Genomic DNA, 21165 nt, shown 5'->3' on the forward strand with positions numbered 1-21165 from the left:
CAGGTCATGATCTCACTGTTCGTGAATTCATTTTTTGTTATTATTATTTTTTTACCATTCATTTTTTTTTTTTTTAATTTTTTTTTTTCAACGTTTTTTATTTATTTTTGGGACAGAGAGAGACAGAGCATGAACGGGGGAGGGGCAGAGAGAGAGGGAGACACAGAATCGGAAACAGGGTCCAGGCTCCGAGCCATCAGCCCAGAGCCTGACGCGGGGCTCGAACTCATGGACCGCGAGATCGTGACCTGGCTGAAGTCGGACGCTTAACCGACTGCGCCACCCAGGCGCCCCTTACCATTCATTTTTGAGAGACAGAGTGTGAGTGCGGGAGGGGCAGAGAGAGAGGGAGACACAGAATCGGAAGCAGGCTCCAGGCTCTAAGCTGTCAGCATAGAGCCCAATGCGGGGCTCAAACTCATGAACCATGAGATCATGACCTGAGCCAAGGTCGGACGCTTAACTGACTGAGCCACCCAGGTGCCCCTCATGGTTTGTGAGTTCAAGCCCTACAACGGGCTCTGTGCTGCCAGTGTAGACTTTGCTTGGGATTTTCTCTCTCCCTCTCTCTCTGTCCTCCCCTGCTCATGTTCTCTCTCTCTATCTCAAAATAAACATAAATACATACATACATACATACATAAATATTCATTTGCCTGATGGTTTTGCTCCCGAAGGCAGTTGTTGTTTAGGAATGAATTTTACAAAAACATTAATTAAAAATTAAGACTGGTGTCATTGATATAATTCAGGCACTTTTAAAACCTTAAAAAGATTTCATCCTTATTAGGAATTCCCTTCCATTTGCTCCAACCAAGATTTTTTTTCTGATTAATTGACTGACAATAACTGACTGGATAATTATTAGGGATGAATTTTTTTCAAAAGATTAAAGAACTGCAGAGTTGATTTCAAACTCCTGCTTCAGTGATCTCTGTCATGTATTTGCCACACAAAGATAAACAGACACTTTCACTTCCATTGTGAAGTCATCAGGAAACTGGGGCAGAAACCCAGGCAAGATACCAAAACCATCACCAAAACGTCCCTAGGTGTCTTATTTCAATCAAGTCCAAGGTGATATCGAAAAAAAAAATTTAATGTAAATAGTTGATGGTAGGGCCACCCCTACCAGATACTGGCCCTTTGTGTGATTTAAAATAAAACACCTGTTCAGGCTTATGAAATGCGGAGAAGTGTCCCCTCTGGGTGAACAACTTATTAAAAAGTCACTCCTTCCTCCTGGCTCTCCAGCCTGTAAAGAAGCACAAGACTCGGTAACTGAAGTGCAAATCACATTTCAGCACTACTCACACCTTTCACCGGAGACCTTTGCACAGAACGTAACTTTCACGTCAGTATATGGTGTTCCTAGTTGTAGGAGTCTGACGATTATGACTGAAGCGGTTTTCTGTTCTTTGATGTGACCTTTTATATTTGTCAAAAGACATCAAAATTCCTGAGTGGTGCCTCAACCATCTCTGTAATCTAGGCATTGATGAGAGCTTCCAAAACAGAAAGGCCCAAAGAAAGAATATATTCTGGACACCTTTTCTATATGTATTATTCATTCATTTTTATCACCCGAGGAGATTTGCCTGGAAACTTTGGCACTGGTGCTCTTGCCATTTTAACTGAGGTTCTAAGGTCACTTGCTTGTGCCATCTGCCTGGTGGTTTTACAATAGTCAAATCATTCATGCACTATCCATTAGAAATATCTGATACTGAATTACTTGTCTAAAGTAATTCACCCAGGGGTGCCTGAGTGGCTCAGTTGGTTAAACGTCCGACTTTGGCTCAAGGTCATGACCTCACAGCTCGTGGGATCAAGCCCTGCATTGGGCTCTGTGCTGACAGCTCAGAGCCTGGAGCCTGCTTCTGATTCTGTGTCTCCCTCTCTCTCTGCCCCACTCCCACTCATGCTCTGAAAAATAAATAAACATTAGAAATAAAAGTTCCTAGAAACTTCTCATTGGGAAAAAAAACCTGTTGATTCTTCCTGACACTGAAATTACTGCTGTACAATTACTTCTTGTTTTACTTCCAATGTTACAGTGAAGAAAGACTGGAAGAAAGGAACTCTTTGGCTAGTTGTATTCGGTAGATAGGATCTATTACGTACACCAGAGACCCAAGGATCATTGCTGGAGTTTTTGTTATTCTTTGTTGAGGTGGTAGTTACATAGGAAAGGTGAACAAGGAGGAAAGTGTAAAAAGAGAAAGGAGGTAAAAAAAAAATGGCTTTGGAATCCTTTCTTAATAAAAACCCTTGAGAAAGTCGGGATAGAAGGAACATACTTAAACATCATAAAAGCCATTTATGAAAAGCCCACAGCTAACATCATCCTCAATGGGGAAAAACTGAGAGCTTTCCCTCTGAGATCAGGAACACAACAGGGATGTCCACTCTCACCGCTGTTGTTTAACACAGTGTTGGAAGTCCTAGCATCAGCAATCAGACAGCAAAAATGAAATCAAAGGCATCAAAATTGGCAAAGATGAAGTCAAACTTTCACTTTTTGCAGATGACATGATACTCTACATGGGAAACCCGACAGACTCCACCAAAAGTCTGCTAGAACTGATACATGAATTCAGCAAAGTTGCAGGGTACAAAATTAATCTACAGAAATCGGTTGCATTTTTATACACCAATAATGAAGCAACAGAAAGAGAAATAAAGAAACTGATCCCATTCACAATTGCACCAAGAATCATAAAATACCTAGGAATAAACCTAACCAAAGATGTAAAAGATCTGTGTGCTAAAAACTATTGAAAGCTTATGAAGGAAATTGAAGAAGATACAAAGAAATGGAAAAACATTCCATGCTCATGGATTGGAAGAATAAATATTGTTGAAATGTCAATACTACCCAAAGCAATCTACACATTCAATGCAATCCCAATCAAAATTGCACCAGCATTCTTCTCAAAGCTAGAACAAGCAATCCTAAAATTTGTATGGAACCACAAAAGACCCTGAATAGCCAAAGTAATATTAAAGAAGAAAACCAAAGCAGGAGTCATCACAATCCCAGAGTTTAACCTCTACTACAAAGTTGTAATCATCAAGACAGTGTGGTATTGGCACAAAAACAGACACGTAGACCAATGGAATAGAATATAGACTCCAGAATTAGACCCACAAATGGCCAATTAATCTTTGACAAAGTATGGCCAATTAATCTTTGACAAAGCAGGAAAGAATATCCAATGGAAAAAAAGCCAGTCTAACAAATGGTGCTGGGAGAACAGGACAACAACATGCAGAAGAATGAAACTAGACCACTTCTTACACCATTCACAAAAATAAACTCAAAATGGATGAAGGACCTGAATGTGAGACAGGAAACCATCAAAACCCTAGAGGAGAAAGCAGGAAAAAACCTCTCTGACCTCAGCCACAGCAATTTCTTACTCAACATATCTCCAAAAGCGAGGGAATTAAAAGCAAAAATTAACTATTGGGACCTCATGAAGATAAAAAGCTTCTGCACTGCAAAGGAAACAATCAACAAAACTAAAAGGCAACCGACGGATTGGGAAAAGATATTTGCAAATGATATATCGGATAAAGGGCTAGTATCTAAAATCTATAAAGAACTCACCAAACTCCACACCCAAAAAACAAATAATCCAGGGAAGAAATGGGCAGAAAACACGAATAGACACTTCTCTAAAGAAGACATCCCGATGGCCAACAGGCACATGAAAAGATGCTCAACGTCGCTCCTCATCAGGGAAATACAAATCAAAACCACACTTAGATACCACCTCACACCGGTCAGAGTGGCTAAAATGAACAAATCAGGAGACTATAGATGCTGGAGAGGATGTGGAGAAACGGGAACCCTCTTGCACTGTTGGTGGGAATGCAAACTGGTGCAGCCACTCTGGAAAACAGTGTGGAGCTTCCTCAAAAAATTAAAAATAGATCTACCCTATGACCCAGCAATAGCACTGCTAGGAATTTACCCAGGGGATACAGGAGTGCTGATGCATAGGGGCACTTGTACCCCAATGTTTATAGCAGCACTCTCAACAATAGCCAAATTATGGAAAGAGCCTAAATGTCCATCAACTGACAAATGGATAAAGAAGATGTGGTTTATATATACAATGGAATACTACCTGGCAATGAGAAAGAATGAAATCTGGCCATTTGTAGCAACATGGATGGAACTGGAGGGTATTATGCTAATTGAAATAAGTCAGGCAGAGAAAGATACCATATGTTTTCACTCATATGTGGATCCTGAGAAACTTAACAGAAGACCATGGTGGGGGAGAGAAGGGGAAAAAAGTTACAGAGAGGGAGGGAGGAAAACTATAAGAGACTCTTAAATACTGAGAACAAACTGAGGGTTGGTGGGGGGTAGGGAAGAGGGGAAAGCGGGTGATGGGCATTGAGGAGGGCACCTGTTGGGGTGAGCACTGGGTGTTGTATGGAAATCAATTTGACAATAAATTATATTTAATATGAAAAAATAAAAATAAAATAAAAATAAACACATCAATGGCAGTCATAATAAATGACCAATACAGGGAGAAAAATAAAGAGAAGTTCCTTGAAATACCAGAATTTACTTTCCTTAGAAGGCAGTGGGAAATAAAATACGACAAATTTGCTGTGAGGAAAAAAAAGTGGCTTTGGAAAAGTTAAGGCTAAATCAACCTTCCCTGTTTTCATTATTCTTAATATTATAAATTATGTCTTCTTAAGATTAAAAGGTAAGAAAGCAAATAAATTCCTACAAGTTTGGGTTGAGAAAGATGTTAAATCGTGTGTACACACAAAAAAAGAATGCTTTGGGGCTCTTTAAGGTAAAGTGACTACATTTTGACAAGAAAATGATTAGAAGTTCTGATTGAGGGAAGAAGATTATACCTTCCATGTAGTTCAGAGAGTAGCTAGTAAAGAGAAGTCATTACCATGGGCTACCATTTAGAGAGTGGAAGGATACTCAGGATTATGGCCTTTGTATGTAGGCAGTTTGAGGGAGAGCCTCCACAGTCCACATGGCAGCTTCTGGTTCAATCATTCCTATACCCTGCTGAAAGAAGATAGTCCATTAAACTCCACTCTTTCTTTCTTAAGTGTTCCCAAGAAATTACCATAGACGAGAAAGTCAACCTTGACGTTTATTAGAAAATTTGATTTTTCCCTTGTAACATTACCAGGCTTCTTTTCCCTGAAAATGTTTTATTGCATCTTCATTGCAAATCTAATTTGTAATTCATCTCTTACTCATTTAAGTCATAGCTCTCTGCTGAAGAGTATCTGTCAACCAGCCTGGAAGCATTCTTCTAATAGTGGAGGTGGAATGTAAAGATAGTTACTTTTTTTTTTTTTTTTCGTCTTCTGCAAAATACATTATTTTCTTACAGTTCCATTTACATTGTTTAGCATTTTAAGTAAAAATTTTCCATTTGTATCATAATAATTGGACAATACATATTCGGGTCACCCACAAAAGCATGTAGCTTTAATTACATTATAATAATCCAGTGATGCAAATTTTTATTATCTAGAACAGAAATTGGGGAGAAAAGAATGGACTAAGATGTGGCAAGCAGTGGGTTTATAGACCTATCCAGTGTATGGTGTGAGTAGATGCATGATAAGCAGAAACATGAAAAAATTAAATCGCTCCTGCTGGGGAATTTGAACCTACGAAAATATCACTCTCTAATGGATCTTATGTTCCTAGCTAGGTTTCCATGGTTTTACCACTTGTTCACAAAGGCTTCTTCAGACTTTTGACATTAAGTATTTGTTACAGAGAAGAAATGTGTTCTCTTGAGAAATCCTCCTTCCTACAAATGCCTGAAAAAACTCCAGAGTTTGGGCACTGTTATCACTGTTTTCTGAGAATTTCATCATTTGCCTCCATAAGTGAATGTCTGTCTACTTCATTTGCCTGAAAATTGTACTACATCGGCAAGATTGATCATTTGGCTTCCTTGTTGGTCCTGAGGGATATAAACACAGCCCACAGATCTACCAGCGGCTGACTGCCTGGTAAATGTTTACTTATAAATTAGCATGGGTGATAATTTATTAAGGTAATAAGCATAGATTACATTTAATGGCTTAGACATTATGCATTATGCATTATGCATTTAGTTGAAGCAAATGTATATGACTATTAATATGATACTCAATGTAACTTAGAAATTGTGAATTAGAGAGTTTAAACCAAGTCAATCCATGTATTATAGTGCACTGGCCCTTAAATTAAGGCCTTCAGGAAGGTTTCACGATGGCAGAGCAATATCATATCATTCACCTATACTGTGAATCAGGATTTGTTTATTTCTTAGATTCTCTTCTCCTTCCTCCATATAAACGGACTCATTTGGTCACTGAAGAACGTTGCTTCTCTTTTGACAAACGTCACTGCGTCAAAACTTTGGTTTCTGGAGCTGAGGTGAATAATCTGTCAGCAGGGACACCATGACAGCCTGGGAAGACACAACAAAGGAAGAGAAAGAAATAAATGGGCAAACATTAGCAAGGATCTGTTTAGGGACCTGGGGAAGAGGAACTGGATTGCAGCTTTGAAGACCTGTGGTTAAAATGTGTTTTCCCAAGAAAATGATAAAGGGACAGTTCAGAACTAATATTTATTTTTATTTGGAAGGTCAGGAGGGATTAGGCTGACCCAAGTATATGCACAAACACCATGCTTACTTGGGCCTCATTCCAGGACTACTGGGTAAGAGAGTTGGAATGAGATACCATGGTGGTAGCCATGATTGGATTTTCCAGTTATAAGTGAAACCTAGATATTGGCTGGTTTTAGAGCAATATAATTCCTCTCATCCTAGTGTTTACACTGTGGTTTTGTCACTTGTAACCTAGAGAAGTTTAGAATCAATCAGTTGTAGAGTAATCAAAGTAAATCGTTTCAGCTAACAAATAATGTCTCCCTGAATCTGGGTCCTCGTAAAAGAATATTGATAACCAAGGGTAGAGCTTCCCATTAAGCTGTCACCCACAAATGGTAATTTTCACTTTTACTCTCCCCAACTTCCACAATGACTGTAGTAATAGTATCAGAAACAACCATGACAAATGCTTATCGAGTGCTTACCATGTACCAGACTAAGTGCCTTATCACGTGTTAGTCAGTTAAGAAATATTTGCCGGGCACTGTGCTAGGTGCTGCTAGGTGAGTTAGAGAGAAATGTCGATGCATTATCTCATTTAATACCACAGTCTTCTAAGGTAGCTTCTGTTGTTATAATTTATGGATGGGAAAATCCATCCTGGAAACAGCAGGTAGTACACAACTGGGTTCGGATCCAGGTTTCTCTGACTCCACCCTTAGGAGGCAGTTTTACTGCCTTACAGGTACTTACTATCTCCTGTTGACCATAGTGTCCACGTGTCCCTAGCCTATACCAGAAGTGCAAGCCTTATATTTTAAAGGTGTTCATTGAGCAGTTACCATGTGTCGGGCCCTGTACTGAGTACTTTATGTTGGCATCATACCATTTAATATCCTTCCCTACTGCATGAGGTGGTAAGACGTATAAAATACAGATGAGGAAGGTGTAGGTTTTTCCTGAGTGATGCAATTAGGTCTGTTTTCATCTCCATTTCCATACGAATAAACTGGACTTAGAGAAGTTGTGGTACTTGTCCAAGATCACACAGAGAGCCAGAATTTTAATTTGATCTTCAAAGTCTGTTCTAGAAGCAATACCCTGTACTGCCTTTAGTCTACAAAAATGTATTGAACACATATTTAGGCTGTCAGGCACCATTCTAGGTATAATGAAGAATATAGATAAGAAAAAAGCTCTTACGAAGGACTTTCATTAGGGGGACAGGCAACAAACAAATAAGAAAATATCAAGTCATGATAAATGTCATTAGAAAATAAAATAAAAAATGGGATAAAAGAGGCTGGAGAACCTCTTAAGAGTGGGTGGCCAGGAAAGGCCTTGTAAAATGAATGACATTGGGATCTGAATGACAAGAAGAAACTAGGAAGGCCAAATCCTGGGATAAAAACATCTTCCAGGTAAAATATTTTACACTTTTCTATGGCTTTCTAGGATCACATCTCAGGTTTTGTTTTATTGTTAATGGTCATTGCACGTGTCAAATTTCTTTTCACATGTCAAACTTTAGAAAGTCAACTTGGAGTAGAGTTGGCAGATTTGGTTAAATAAATAAATACTATTAAATAGGCATTTCAGAAAATAACATTTTTTAAAACTATAAGTATGTGCCAAATATTACACGGGATATACCCATACTAAAAAGTTATTGGTTGCTTACCTAAAATTCCAATTTAACTGGGTGTCCTGTATTTGATCTGGCACCCCGAACGTGGAAATAAAGGACTAAAATACTGTGAACTACATTTGCAAGGGTGTTGTGCATCTAAGGACCGTCCTGATGGCAGTGCTTTGAAGCATCAACTCTGTTGCCTGGTCCCTTTAGGTTACTTTAGCTCCACAGTAAAAGCTGTAGGCAGAGGAAGAAAGCTACCTGACGTTTTATGAGTCCTACAGCCTTACTAATTATTGAAAAATACAAAAGCTTTGTGGGAAGGAGGGGGTGTATTTAAAAACAAAACAAAACAAAGGGATTCAAAGGCCTGTGCACTATGGAGAGAACAATGTGATTACTGGAGTGTTCTGAACAGCATGGCTGGAAATCACCCAGCATGGGGACCTTGAAAAGCTCCTCTAAGTAAGTAGTGAAAGAGTATGCATTTGCTTTAAAAATGCTGTGTGCTTTTAGGACAAGCCCCCCCCCCCGCCCCCGTTTAGTTATATACCTGCCATCAGTCATTGTGGACATGTTAGAACTTGAGGCTAGATTGTACTTTTCCTTTCTTCTTCCATCCTGATTTTAAATGAAATTGTGTGTGGAAATCATTATCTAGACAGGAGTCCTGTCCAGCAGAATGTTCTGCAATGATGGAAATGTTCTATATCTGTGCTGTCAAATACAGATATTATAGCCGCCAGCCCTGTGTGGCTATTGAGCACAAATGTGATTAGTATTTCTGAGGAATTGACTCTTACATTGTATTATATTTTATTTTTATTTTTTATATTTACATTTTTATTATTATTTATTTTTTTAAGTTTATTTATTTATTTTGAGAGAGACAGAAAGAGCACAAGTGGGGGAGGGGCAGAGAGTGTAAGAGAGAGAGAATCCCAAGCAGGCTCTGCACAGTCAGCATGAAGAGCCCGACTCGGGGCTCGAACTCACTGAACCGTGAGTTCATAACCTGAGCAGAAATCAAGAGTCAGGCGCTTAACCGACTTAGCCACCCGGGCAACCCTATTATTTATTTTTTAGAGAGAGAGAGAGGGGGAGAGGGGCAGAGGAGGAGGAAAAGAGAGAGAGAGAGAGAGAGAGAGAGAGAATATCTTAAGCAGGCTCCATGCTAAGTAAGCATGGAGCCCAAAATGGGGTTCATTCCCACAACCCTGGGATCATGACCTGAGCTAAAATTAAGAGTCTGGTGCTCAATTGACTGAGCCACCCAGGTACCCACATTGTATTATATTGTAATTAGTTTAAATTTAAACTGAGATAGCCATCTGTGCCTAGTGGTTACTGCTTAGGATACGGACGTTCTAGAGGAAAACAAGTATTGTGCCTTTAGAACATCCCAGAGAAATCTATCTCAGCAGTGTTGAGCCCAAACACCATTCTAAATAAGCTATCTAAGAATAATTTCTTTGCATGTAGACTAGACAATCTCTAGGATCTCCTCTCTCTTGAACATGGCATACTACTATGAACTATACAGGCTGAGTGGGGGCTGCCCACTATTCATTTTTGAAACAATCTCCAGTGCGCAGCGGAGGGACTGGCACACACAATAGGTGTCCAGTATATGATTGCCGAAATGAGCTTCACTCAGTGGGGCCCGCAATCATCTAGTTCAGAGGCATGAAGAGTGCAGCATGTGTATCACTACCTCCCTTCCAGATTCTGTGTCAAGTTTCACTAGTCAGTTACGCCCCTTTCTTTCTGAGACCACAGGCAGGCTTAGAATCTTCTGAACATAGGACTCCAAGTAGCCTGTTGGTGAGATTAAGGACCTAATATTAAAAACCAGTTGCCATCTGTATAGCTTGATTTATTTATCTCATACGTGAGGAAACCATGACCTACAGAAGTAATACTTATCCAAGCTGGCACAGCTGACTAGTATGAAAGACTATATAAAGTATATAAAGTATGTGGTATATAAAGAATGCAACCAGGGTGCAAGTCTTCTCACTCCCAGGCGAGTATTCTTTCTATTTTAGATGCTCTGTGTTCATTTTAACATGGCTATGCCTCTTGTTTGCTTTAAAATGTATTTTCCCAGCGGGTGATGGGCATTGAGGAGGGCACCTGTTGGGATGAGCACTGGGTGTTGTATGGAGACCAACTTGCCAATAAACTTCATATATTGAAAAAAATAAAAAATAAAAACAATAAAAACTACATTTCCCAGAAACTAAGGTGCAGGCATGCCACCCAACTGTATCTACTCGAGTCTTAGAGCCATAAGGGTGCAATGTGCAATGGAAGCCATCCTCTGGGACATTGGATCTTCTGCTCTGTATGCAGGTGGGGGTATCTGGTTCAGCCGGGGCGGCTATAATGGAGTGTTTGGCATTTCGTTTCAGGGCCCTTAGGTGCCCCGCTTTGGGGTGGCTGTGTCAGTGGTGGTTAGCTACTAAAAAACCACAATGTTGCTGGGCAGTTGTCTTGCCTGTGTTGTTTCTGAATAAGTGGTATCTGAGAATGATTCACTGCACCTTCTTTCCCCAGAGCTTCTGGGCACTGCTAAATGTCTTTTAATAAATTCCTGTATTACCTTTTAATCTTTCCTAAAGTGGACTCTATTTGCCAGTGAGACCCCAGTAATTGAGATCAGTTAAATTGCTAAAAACTAACAAGCGGTACGAAATTATGGCCCTTGGATATTCAGTTTTCCAGAGAAGAAGGTGATGTTTAGAGGATTGTAATGCAGAGATGTGGGGTTAATATTTCCTTGAATAGCAGTAATGAAGATGAAACTTCTGTTAAAGGGACCAGTGTTTTCTAAGATTAGTTTTGTTGCAATTCGAGACAAGTTCAATACCTAAAACAAATATATCCATGTGGCCAAGTCAAGTAGAGAACCAAAACAATTACCTAGGTAACTCATGAAAGGAAGAAAGAGAAGAGGAAGGAGATAAGATTTCTTTGAATGCCCATTTTGTGCCAAGGACTGAATTAGAGGCTTCTGTAAACATTAACAAGGGGATTGTAAAATAAGAATTATACAGTATAATGGTTGGCAGGCAATGGTGGCTGGTGTTCAGGCTGATCAAGAGCAGTCAGAATTTTTATTAAAATCTGTTTGGAAGGGGATCAATTGTACACCATTAAAAATGCAATATAAATGCTAATAAGCAATAATAATCTATTATGAACTTCCTGGGGGAAAAAAAATAGATGCCATATGAGCAAGTCAGGTAGGTGGATAATCTTGGTTGCAAATTACTTACCAAAAGGCATGAATGACCAAGTTAGGGCTGCACAGAGAACCCCTTCTTAGCTTCTGTTCCCTATTGCTTGCTTACCATGATTGTCCACTTCCTGTTTTCAGCCTCTGGGAATACTAGTGATCGTGGAGAATAAAACACTTCATCATCCACTTCTTCTGGCTTTCTGGGCAAGCAGTGTAAAAATGTCCAGTCAGAGGCAGCAACTTTAGCAGTCTAAAAGAAGAGATGGGATAAGACCGTGTTTTGACTATAATACGTGGCTATCAAATTTGTCTTGTCATTTATTTATTTTAAAGTTTATTTATTTATTTTGAGAGAGGGGGAGAGAACACGAGCAGGGGAAGGGCAGAGAGAGAGGGAGAGTGAGAGAATCCCAAGCAGGCTCTGCGCTGCCAGCACAGAGCTCGATGCGGGGCTGGAACTCAGGAACTGTGAGATCATGACCTGAGCCAAAATCAAGACTCATACACTTAACCAACTGAGCCACCCAGGTGCCCCTGTCTTCTTCAGTATTTAGATATACATATGGCACTGAGTCAGAGACCAAATGCAAAGGCAGAGACAAAGGGGCAGAGTGATGGTTTAACCTCAAGGCACGGAAGGGAAATGTAAATGGTACTTTCAACGTAGGGAATTTTGTCGTCATTTTCTTTGATTTGGGAGATCATCACTCCAAATTAAACCACTCACTCATTTTATGGTTCTCTGTCTAGAGGGATTGCGGACATTTCAGTAAAGAGCCCTGTTGGTACAGTATGTGGCTGATAGCAGAAGTCACCCATTACACTCCCAATATATTTTAAAAGTCGCCCTTAAGGGACTGTGTTCTATTTTGAGCTCATCTCCAAGTTATGGATTTTAGCAGCTGAAGCATACTTCATCACTAATTAAAACACCTTTGAAAAAGAATGCTGAGATAGGAGTCCACAAAGCAGGATTATGGGTAGTATGCACTAGATGTTTCCTTAATGCAAAAGTCCTAACAGTTTTAATTTTCTCCAGCTACTAATTCCTGAAAGCTGCATTTCCTCAGCCATTTCCATTGTTCACGTACAGATTCAAAACTGCATTCCCTCATAATTTCTTACCTCAAAATTACTGCCTATATACTAAAATTTTGTTTTACTTCCCATACTTATTCTAGGTTCAGAACCTTCTGAATTTCTAAAGTAATGGCAGAGGAACATGGAAAACGAATAACATTTGAACCAGTCATACATCAGTGGGATGAATGTTCTTCAAGCCTGCAGTCCCAGCACCACAAAAATGCCTAAGGCTGGTCAAGGCAAGTGCGAGGTAAACCACAAAGAATTTAGAATTTCTCCATGAACCTGTTTACCTGTTTGCCACATATATGACAAAGGATTCACCATAATATATGAATAATTCCTATAACCAATAATAAAATGGTAAAAACAAATAGGAAATGGGCAAAGGGTATGATAACAGTTTATAGGAAAACACATGGAAATGGCCAATAAACGTGAAAAGATGTTTAACTTCATTAGTAATCAGGGAAATGCAAAATTCTAAAAGCATGAGATATAGATTGTAAAAATGAAAAAATGTATGTAACAACTAAGGATGGAAAGAGTGCAGAGAGAGTATAAATTATCGATTCTTCTTGGATGGCTATTTAGCAGCATTTATCATATTTTTTAAAGTATATACCTCTTTACCTAGAAATTCTTTTTCCAGGGATCTATTCTCCAATAATACCTGAACGAAGAAATCTGTATAAGGATATACATTGCAGCATTGTTTGTAGTTGGGATAATTGGAAATAGCCTAGTTTATCAACATAAATCATGGTCCACTCATACTTTGGAATTTTATGCAGCCACTAAAAAGAATGAAAATTGTTTAAATAAATGGACAAGAAAATCTAAGATTTGTCAAGTGGAAAAAGTAAGAATAATATATCTAATATGCCTTTTATGAGAAATCAGTAGGGGTGTGTGTGTGTGTGTGTGTGTGTGTGTGTGTGTGTGTGTAGGCATATATAAATACGCAGGAAAAAAATTTTTTTTTTAATTTTTAAAAGCCTGGATGACTCGGTTAAGCATCCGACTCTTTTTTTTTTTTTAATGTTTATTTATTTTTGAAGGAGAGAGAGAGACAGAGCGTGAGCCAGTGAAGGGGGCAGACAGAGAGGGAGACACAGAATCTGAATCAGGCTCCAGGCTCTGAGCTGTCAGCACAGAGCCCGACACGGGGCTCAAACTCACGAGCCGTGAGAACATGACCTGAGCCAAAATCGGACACTTAACCAGCTGGGCCACCCAGACACCCCTTAAGCATCCAACTCTTGATCTCAGCTCAGGTCTTGATCTCAGAGTTGTGAGTTCAAGCCCCTCATTGATTGGGCCCTGTGCTGGGTGTGGAGCCTACTTAAAAAATATATTTTTTAAATGCACAGGAAAGGTCTGCAAAGAGGCACATGAAACTGTTGAACAGCGGCTACCTCTGGAAATAGTCACTTTAAGGAATGAAGGAAAGACGTTTTCACTTTTTATTTTTCAAACTTCATTCTATTGACATGGATAAATAAGGAGCTTCTATATTTATATATTGCTGGGGCACCTGGGTGGTTCAGTCAGTTAAGTGTCTGACTTCAGCTCAGGTCATGATCTCACAGTCTGTGAGTTCGAGCCCTGCGTCAGGCTCTGTGCTGTCAGCTCAGAACCTGGAGTCTGCTTCAGATTCTGTGTCTCCCTCTCTCTCTGCCCCTCCCCTGCTCATGCTCTGTCTCTCTCTGTCTCAAAAATAAATAAAAACATCAAAAAATTATATTTATATATTGCTTTATCAATAAAATACCTATTGCAACTGCTCAACCCCTTTCTCCACCAAAACAGACTAGTTGCTCTGCTGACAAAATCCCAATGTCCACTTGCCTTGTAGAGTATTCCTCCAAAACAGTGGTTCGCAAAGTATGACCCTGGAGCAGTATCACGAGGGAACTTGGTCCAGATGCCTGTTCTTGGGTCCCGACTCTGACCTACTAACTCAGAACCCCCTGGGGAATGGGCTCCTGCTCTCTCTGTATTAACAGCTCCAGGCAATTCTGAGGCATTTTCAAGATTGAGAAGCCTTGCTTCAGATATTAATGAAAGGCATCAGATTAGATAGGATCCCCCTGGGAATGCCCTGGAAGGAGTAAGCAAAACCAAACTGGACTTGAGAGTCCTTAACTACTAGAGGCAAGGACTAGCCTGAAGAACATAATTATGCCGCTTCTCTTAGAGGAGAAATCCGAAGAAACTGCATGCGACAAGAAGTAACAGTGTCTCTAGAGAAAATGCCTCCGTGCCTCCGTTGCTGTGAGAGGGAAAAGCTTGCTTCTTCCTTCTGCCTGGGTTTCAGATTCCTTCACCCAGGACAGAAGTGTCTTTCCAAAGGACATAGCTAATCTTCAGGAGGAGAGAAATCCCTGGAGGATACAGTCAGCGAGTCCTTTACAGGGAATGAAAGAACAGTCTGCCCTCCCCAGAGTGAATGAGTGATTAGATGGTGCTGGCCTTTCTGAATGGAATTAATGAACCTTCCGAGAGGCATCAATTTGTACCTTCATTGTAACCTGGTAACCTTGGAAAGCCTGGAGCCGCTTTTTCTTCTCCTCTTCTTGTCCCATGCTTATCCAAGTGTCTGTAATTAACACGTTGCCTCCACGAGCCGCTTCCAAGGGATCGTGCGTCAGCGACATCTTGGTGCCGTTCTAGCATACACAAGCGTGCCAGTTAAACAACTGGGGCAGAGAAAGGCGATTGTAACTTTACATATAAGGACCATACCTCCTTGGCATACTGCTCTGCCAGCTTGGTTACACTGGGATCCGGCTCATAACCCTGCAGGGGGAAGAATTCAACCGTTTGTTAGGCAATTGTAATGTATTAGGCTGTCTTATATATGTGTTATTTTCCTTTCGACAATATTCTCGCTCTCCTTCCCTTTGTTGCTTTAAGTTGTAGCTCAATGCGCATTCGGCAGAATTTACATCTAGAATGTAAAGCTTAATAGTGCTTTTTGGAATTTAAAAAAATTGGTAAACTGAATAGGTAACCCATCTTTCTTTTATTATCTTTGACAGCTTTAATTATCAAGATAAACAGGGCGTGGCGCTTTCCAGCTCTTGGTAGTGCCTCTTCTTGTCCCTCTAATAGCCTAAGAGGATCGTATACATAATTCTACTAATTATGCTAATGAAATTTTATCTCAGTCTTTCCACTTTGAGCTGTGTGGGTTTTTTTTTTTTAATGCTTTTTCGTCTGGAGTGCTTTTCCCCACTCATTTCTTACGGATAAACGCTTTCGGGTCTCAGCTCAAATACTTCCACCTCAGAAGAACATTCCCAGAGCACCCCAGCAAGGCACTAACAGGCCAAGTGCACACCCCTTATTCTTCTGTACTCACTAGCAAGTGTTCTGAGTGCAGGGCGGGTGCTTAGAAGTGGCATTTACACAGCAAGTACACTACTTTTGCTCAAATATATGTGAATGGGACGGTTTGGTGAGAGCAGGGTCGGGGCTTGGGTGAGACAAGCGAGATGCCTGGGACACAAAGTCTGAGCAGGCCTGTCAGGGTCTTTGTGGGGACAAATGGTGCACCCTAAGAGCTTTGCTTACTTAGCCTAGTCCCAACTCCAGGTGAGGGGATGTTGCGGGGGCACTAAAGCCCCCCAGGCTATTCTAGACCCCACAGATACTCTGCTTCCTCCCTCCTCACCCTCCCATCTGCTTTGTACACAGCAGCAAGAATTGTTTTCTCTGAAGCCTGCAATGTTTACTACTTGTTTCTGAAGTCAAAGCTGATTAAGAGTATCAAGGCTCCCCCCACCCCAACCCCAACATTCCCTGTTTCTGTCTCTTTTAATTCTCCTCAACATCTTGCTGCAGGAAAGCCAATCTTATTGTTATCCCTGTACATGCCTTGCCCTTTTCTGCCATCTCAGCCTTTCACCCTTGAACACCCCCCGCCCCCGTCCCCTCCTGGGTGTCTTCATTGGAACATGTCAGCTACTCTTTCATCAAACCTCTAGCCCAGCCTCACCTCTAGACCCTCCGTATGGAGGTCTTTTCAGTCCGAACACCACAATTATTCTCACCGCCCCCTCCATCCTTCTCATTTTCCTCAAATCTTAGCACTTCTTATGAGCTGGTTTTTATAAATTCTCAGCAGAGCATTGTGGTGCACACTGTGATATGCCACTCAGATCCCCGCTTCATGAATAAAGGACCTATTCCCCCAGCTGCTGGGTGTGCTGCCAGAAGGTGGCTTTCAGCCGTCAGCCCTCTTGGGGCACCGCCTCAGCTGCAGATAGCGGACTCATCCAAGGTCACATACCCTTCAGGGGCGACCTTCATTCAATGACTGATTGACAGGAGGGGATGGAAACCCTCCTCCCTCCTCCCAACTTCAGAGCAGCTCTAAATGGCCATCTCAGATCTAGAAGTCTCAGTAAGGCCAGAGGAGGCTGCTGTTGGGCCTGCCCTGCAGCTCGGCTTCTTCCCCTGCCCATTCCTGCTTCCTTCCCTGTCCTTCAGCAGGTGTTGATCTCCAGAGCATGTCCTAATAAATACCCTGTACACCAAACTCTGTCTGAGACTCTGTCTCAGAGTCTACTCCTGAGTACCTCAACCTGCAGCAGGCACGTTAAGGTTTATTCATTTGAAACCGGTTTCTATTTGCACATAATTGTCTACCATAGTTCCTTCTCTCATTACAGAATTCGTGAAAGCAGCTACGCATGATGTTGATGATGATGGCTGCAGACATTTTAGAAGCTATTAACCTCCTCAATACCCATAAATTCTGGAGGTTTTTCTTATCAGGATTTGAGGAAGGTAATTAATAAGGCTTGGCTGATTTAGTAACTAATATCGTGACCATTCATACTGGTAAACATAAATGAAGAGACTTAGCCAATACCCTGTGTGCCTCCTGCCCTGAAAATTTAGCCTTCCCTTTAGACAGCAGGTTTTATACTCCTTACATATAATCATTCTTACAGAAGGAATCAATAAGTACTTAGAGAACCAACAGAGAGGTTTGGGAATTAGAAAATCACCCAACCTTGCACGCACTGGGCCATGACTGAGAATACAAAGAAGAATTCTTTACTCACAGCTCAGCCTTCAATACGAAATCACTCATTGGCTTTTACATAAATCTTAAAACCAGAGAAGAAGGTGATTAACAAACCCAGTTCAGTCTAAAATTCACTTAGAACAATGTTAAAATCATTACCATCAATAGTTTATGGAGCAATTTTACAATCAAGGACAAAATTATGTTTTCTCGAACATGTAAGTTATTCTAGGCTGAAGAATGGGGAAATAGATTAATTATGGCCTTGGGAACTTCAGGGCTTCTTTTTAAAAAAAAATTTTTTTATGTTTATTTATTTTTGAGACAGAGAGAAACAGAGCATGAGCGGGGGAGGGGCAGAGACAGAGAGAGAGAGACACAGAATCTGAAGCAGGCTCCAGGCTCTGAGCTGTCAGCACAGAACCCAACGTGGGGCTCGAATCCATGAACCGTGAGTTCATGACCTGAGCTGAAGTTAGACGCCCGAGGGGCTGAGCCACCCAGGCACCTCAAGGGCTTCTTAAATTTACAATAAATCTCCTAGCTTTATCTTTAAAGGAAATAGGCCTACTTATAAATTAATGGAACAACTTCTGTACTATCAGACTTTCCTGAAGGTTTTTTAAAACTCTTACTCCCACCGAAATTTAGCCAAGTTTTAGTACTCTTTATCATTTAAATGAGTTTCTGCATGAGAACAATACTGAAATCACTTTGTAATATTAGAATTTTTTCCTTTGGTGTTAATAAAACATCTTTGACATGCAATGAAATGTTTAAATCATATAGTTCTCTGACAGAATAAAGCCTTTCCAGAAACATCTTCTAGCAGGGAACAATTATTGTTAATATACGTTTTATCTGTAAAAACTAAATACAATAATAGTTTGCATTAATACAGAGCCTTTCTTCAAATTAGAATTATAGCCAGAGTGTGTGCTCTTTCCATAATGTGAACAGGAACCGCCTTAAGCCCGTGTCAGATCTGACCCTTTATTTCAGTTTACGCTGAAGGAAAGAGAGTGATCTCTCTGAGTCCCCAGAGTTGACTATAAGAGGGCAGCTTCTAATACATGCCATTGTCCATGCCTGACATTGCTTCTATGGCAAGTGTATTAGGTAGAACAATATCCTCCAAAAATTCATCCTCAGTCAGAACCTCAGAATGTGACCTTTTTGAGGAGGGTCTTTGCAGATGGATTAGGGTGGACCTAAATTTAACATGACTGACGTCCTCATAAGAAGAGGGGCATCTGTACGGAGAACATAAAGGAAAGAACGTGGAGGCAGAGACTGGAGGGATGCAGCCACAAGCCAAGGAGGCCTGGGGCTGTGGGGAGAGAGACTAGGAAGGATCATCTCCTGGAGGCTTCAGAGAGCATGGCACTGCCACCATCTTGCTTTTGGACTTCTAGCCTCCAGAACTGTGAAATAATACATTTGTGTTGTTGTAAGCCCCCCAGTTTGTGGCAATTTGTCATGGCAGCCCTTGCAAATGAAGGCAGTGGGGCGCATTGACTCAAACTGGTTCAGCAAGAACACTGGGGAAAAGCATCTTGTTTTCTTTTTCTTTGGCAGGATGCAGCAGACGATGCTGGTGCTGTACCCAAATGCCATCCTAGGATCCCTTTTTACAGCTTTCCCCCCTCTCCCCATTTCAGTAGGCTTGGAACAGCACTTGCAGCCCTTCTTTGGAAGACAGCGCTCTGGCTTCTCGGCTGCGTGTCCTGCCAAAATCACCAGGGCATTTGCCACTCTATCTCCCCCTGCTGCCCTTGACCAGTGACTGATTCAAAGGATGAAGGCCCACCTTCCTTGCTGGGGTTGAGACAATGCTGGGGCATAAGTTACACTCCCGAGCTCACCCATGGGATCAGGCGGAAGCTTCCTTCTGTGGGATAGTGCCCAACATGGCATTAGAGTGAGCAAATCGTATAGTTTGCCTGGCAGTCTCCCACTTTTAGCAATGATGGTCCAATGTCCCTGGAAAGTCCTCAGTCTTAGGCAAACGGGATAGGTTAGTCACTATAAATGGCCCTCTTGCTTAGATTCTTCCCTTTCTCTGTCCGTCTCCCTTTGGAGTACTTCTTTAATAAGTCCCCTGTACCCAAATCCTCGTCACAGGGTCGCCTCGTGGGGAACCTGGCCCAAGACAGTGGTGCAGGAAGGGGTGAAGAGGGCAAAAAAGCCTTGGGGATTTGGATATGTCCTATTGGAGAAATTCAGCCATTAATCCACATTGTGTAACTCATGTTCCTGGTGATTGGCAAATAAACATCTCAAACTCAAAAAGAGAAGCAGGGAGTAATTTTTAGGCCTCACACATTCCCCTCTGGATACCTTAGCTTATCCAAGTGAACCCTCACACTGAGTACAAACAGCAAACACATGCCTGGTTAGAAGCACACTAGTGCACATTAAGTGTGAATACTCATCTCTTAATAAGAGGGCCAGTTCTATCTTTTACTTTGTTTCTGAAATGGTTTCTGTTTTGGAGAGTTTTCCCTTCCAAGACTCCTGATAGGATATTAGTAGCCAATCAGAAATATTATGGGGGAAATATCCAGTAGCAATGGGGTATTTAACAGGTTCTGTGGGGATCCTTCAGGACTGGATTGTGTATGAGTCTCTTGTAGGGTTATTTTTTACCCTCTAAAAGGCCTATTTATTTTGTATGAGGCTGGGGGTATCTTAACAGAGGGCTTCTCCTGGGAGATCTACACTTTTTTATTTGGGTGTATTTACTTATAGATTTATGTCATTATGTAGGTAAAACATTTGCACGTTAAGAAATTCAAACCATGTTAAAAAAAAAAAAAGAAATTCAAACCATGTTAAAAAAAAAAGGAAATTCAAACCATGTAAAACGATATACCATGAAAATAAAGTCTCCCTCCTTTCTCTGTCCTTGAACCTCCCAGTTCCCCTTCTCAGAGGCAGCTACTGTTACAAGCTTCTTACATATCAAAAGGGTTACTTTGGACCTATGAAAGAAGTCATGCTTCCCCTGCATTCTGTGTGAGATTAGCAGCAGGGTAGGAAGTATATGGAGGGCACTGTCACAGCCATGAAGGACTCAGATTTAAAAAGCTAAAGGGCTCCTGGAGTTGAGTTTGAAACACTAAACTGATGTAGATGCCATCATTGTGACCTTCACATTAGATTGACATTTTTCTACTAAATTGCAGTATTAGAAAATGACAACATCCTCTCCATGCCTTGGAAGTTGTATGCTGTCTGGATTTCATTGCTTTCTTCAGTCTTTGTGGTAGCAATGCACAAGGATGCCAGTCATCATAATGGCTGGTTTTAGGGCATTCAAAGGGATAATTCAGACAGGCTTTTAAAAGAGACTCACAGGATGAAAGGCATGAGCCAAGATTATCTCTTAGTGTAGAGATGGGAAATTGGGCACTCAAGAGGCCAGATAGCTGTAATAGTAAGGTTGGTAACGTAAACTAAATTTCGTGGCCTCACCTGTGCTTGCCTTGAATGGAAGAGAGGTTTGCTTTCACTGGGTAATTGCATCTGGGATGATTTAAGAGAG

The 21165-nt window shown here is 41.0% G+C and overlaps 1 protein-coding gene across 1 annotated transcript in view; it reads right to left on the reverse strand.

Moving 5' to 3' along the window:
- Positions 1-5278: 5278 nt before the first annotated feature.
- OTC (ornithine transcarbamylase) overlaps positions 5279-21165 on the reverse strand; it is a 60408-nt gene continuing 44521 nt past the window's right edge. The window contains exons 7-10 of the mRNA XM_081793281.1: positions 15326-15379; positions 15100-15249; positions 11607-11744; positions 5279-6470 (exon numbers count right to left, since the gene is read on the reverse strand). Coding sequence (XP_081649407.1) covers positions 6411-6470; positions 11607-11744; positions 15100-15249; positions 15326-15379 — 402 coding nt within the window. The 3' untranslated portion in view covers positions 5279-6410. The remainder of the gene's footprint in view (positions 6471-11606; positions 11745-15099; positions 15250-15325; positions 15380-21165) is intronic.

This window comes from Panthera onca, chromosome X, assembly GCF_046562875.1.
Source record: "Panthera onca isolate mPanOnc1 chromosome X, mPanOnc1 haplotype 2, whole genome shotgun sequence".
Classification (NCBI taxonomy): domain Eukaryota; kingdom Metazoa; phylum Chordata; class Mammalia; order Carnivora; family Felidae; genus Panthera; species Panthera onca.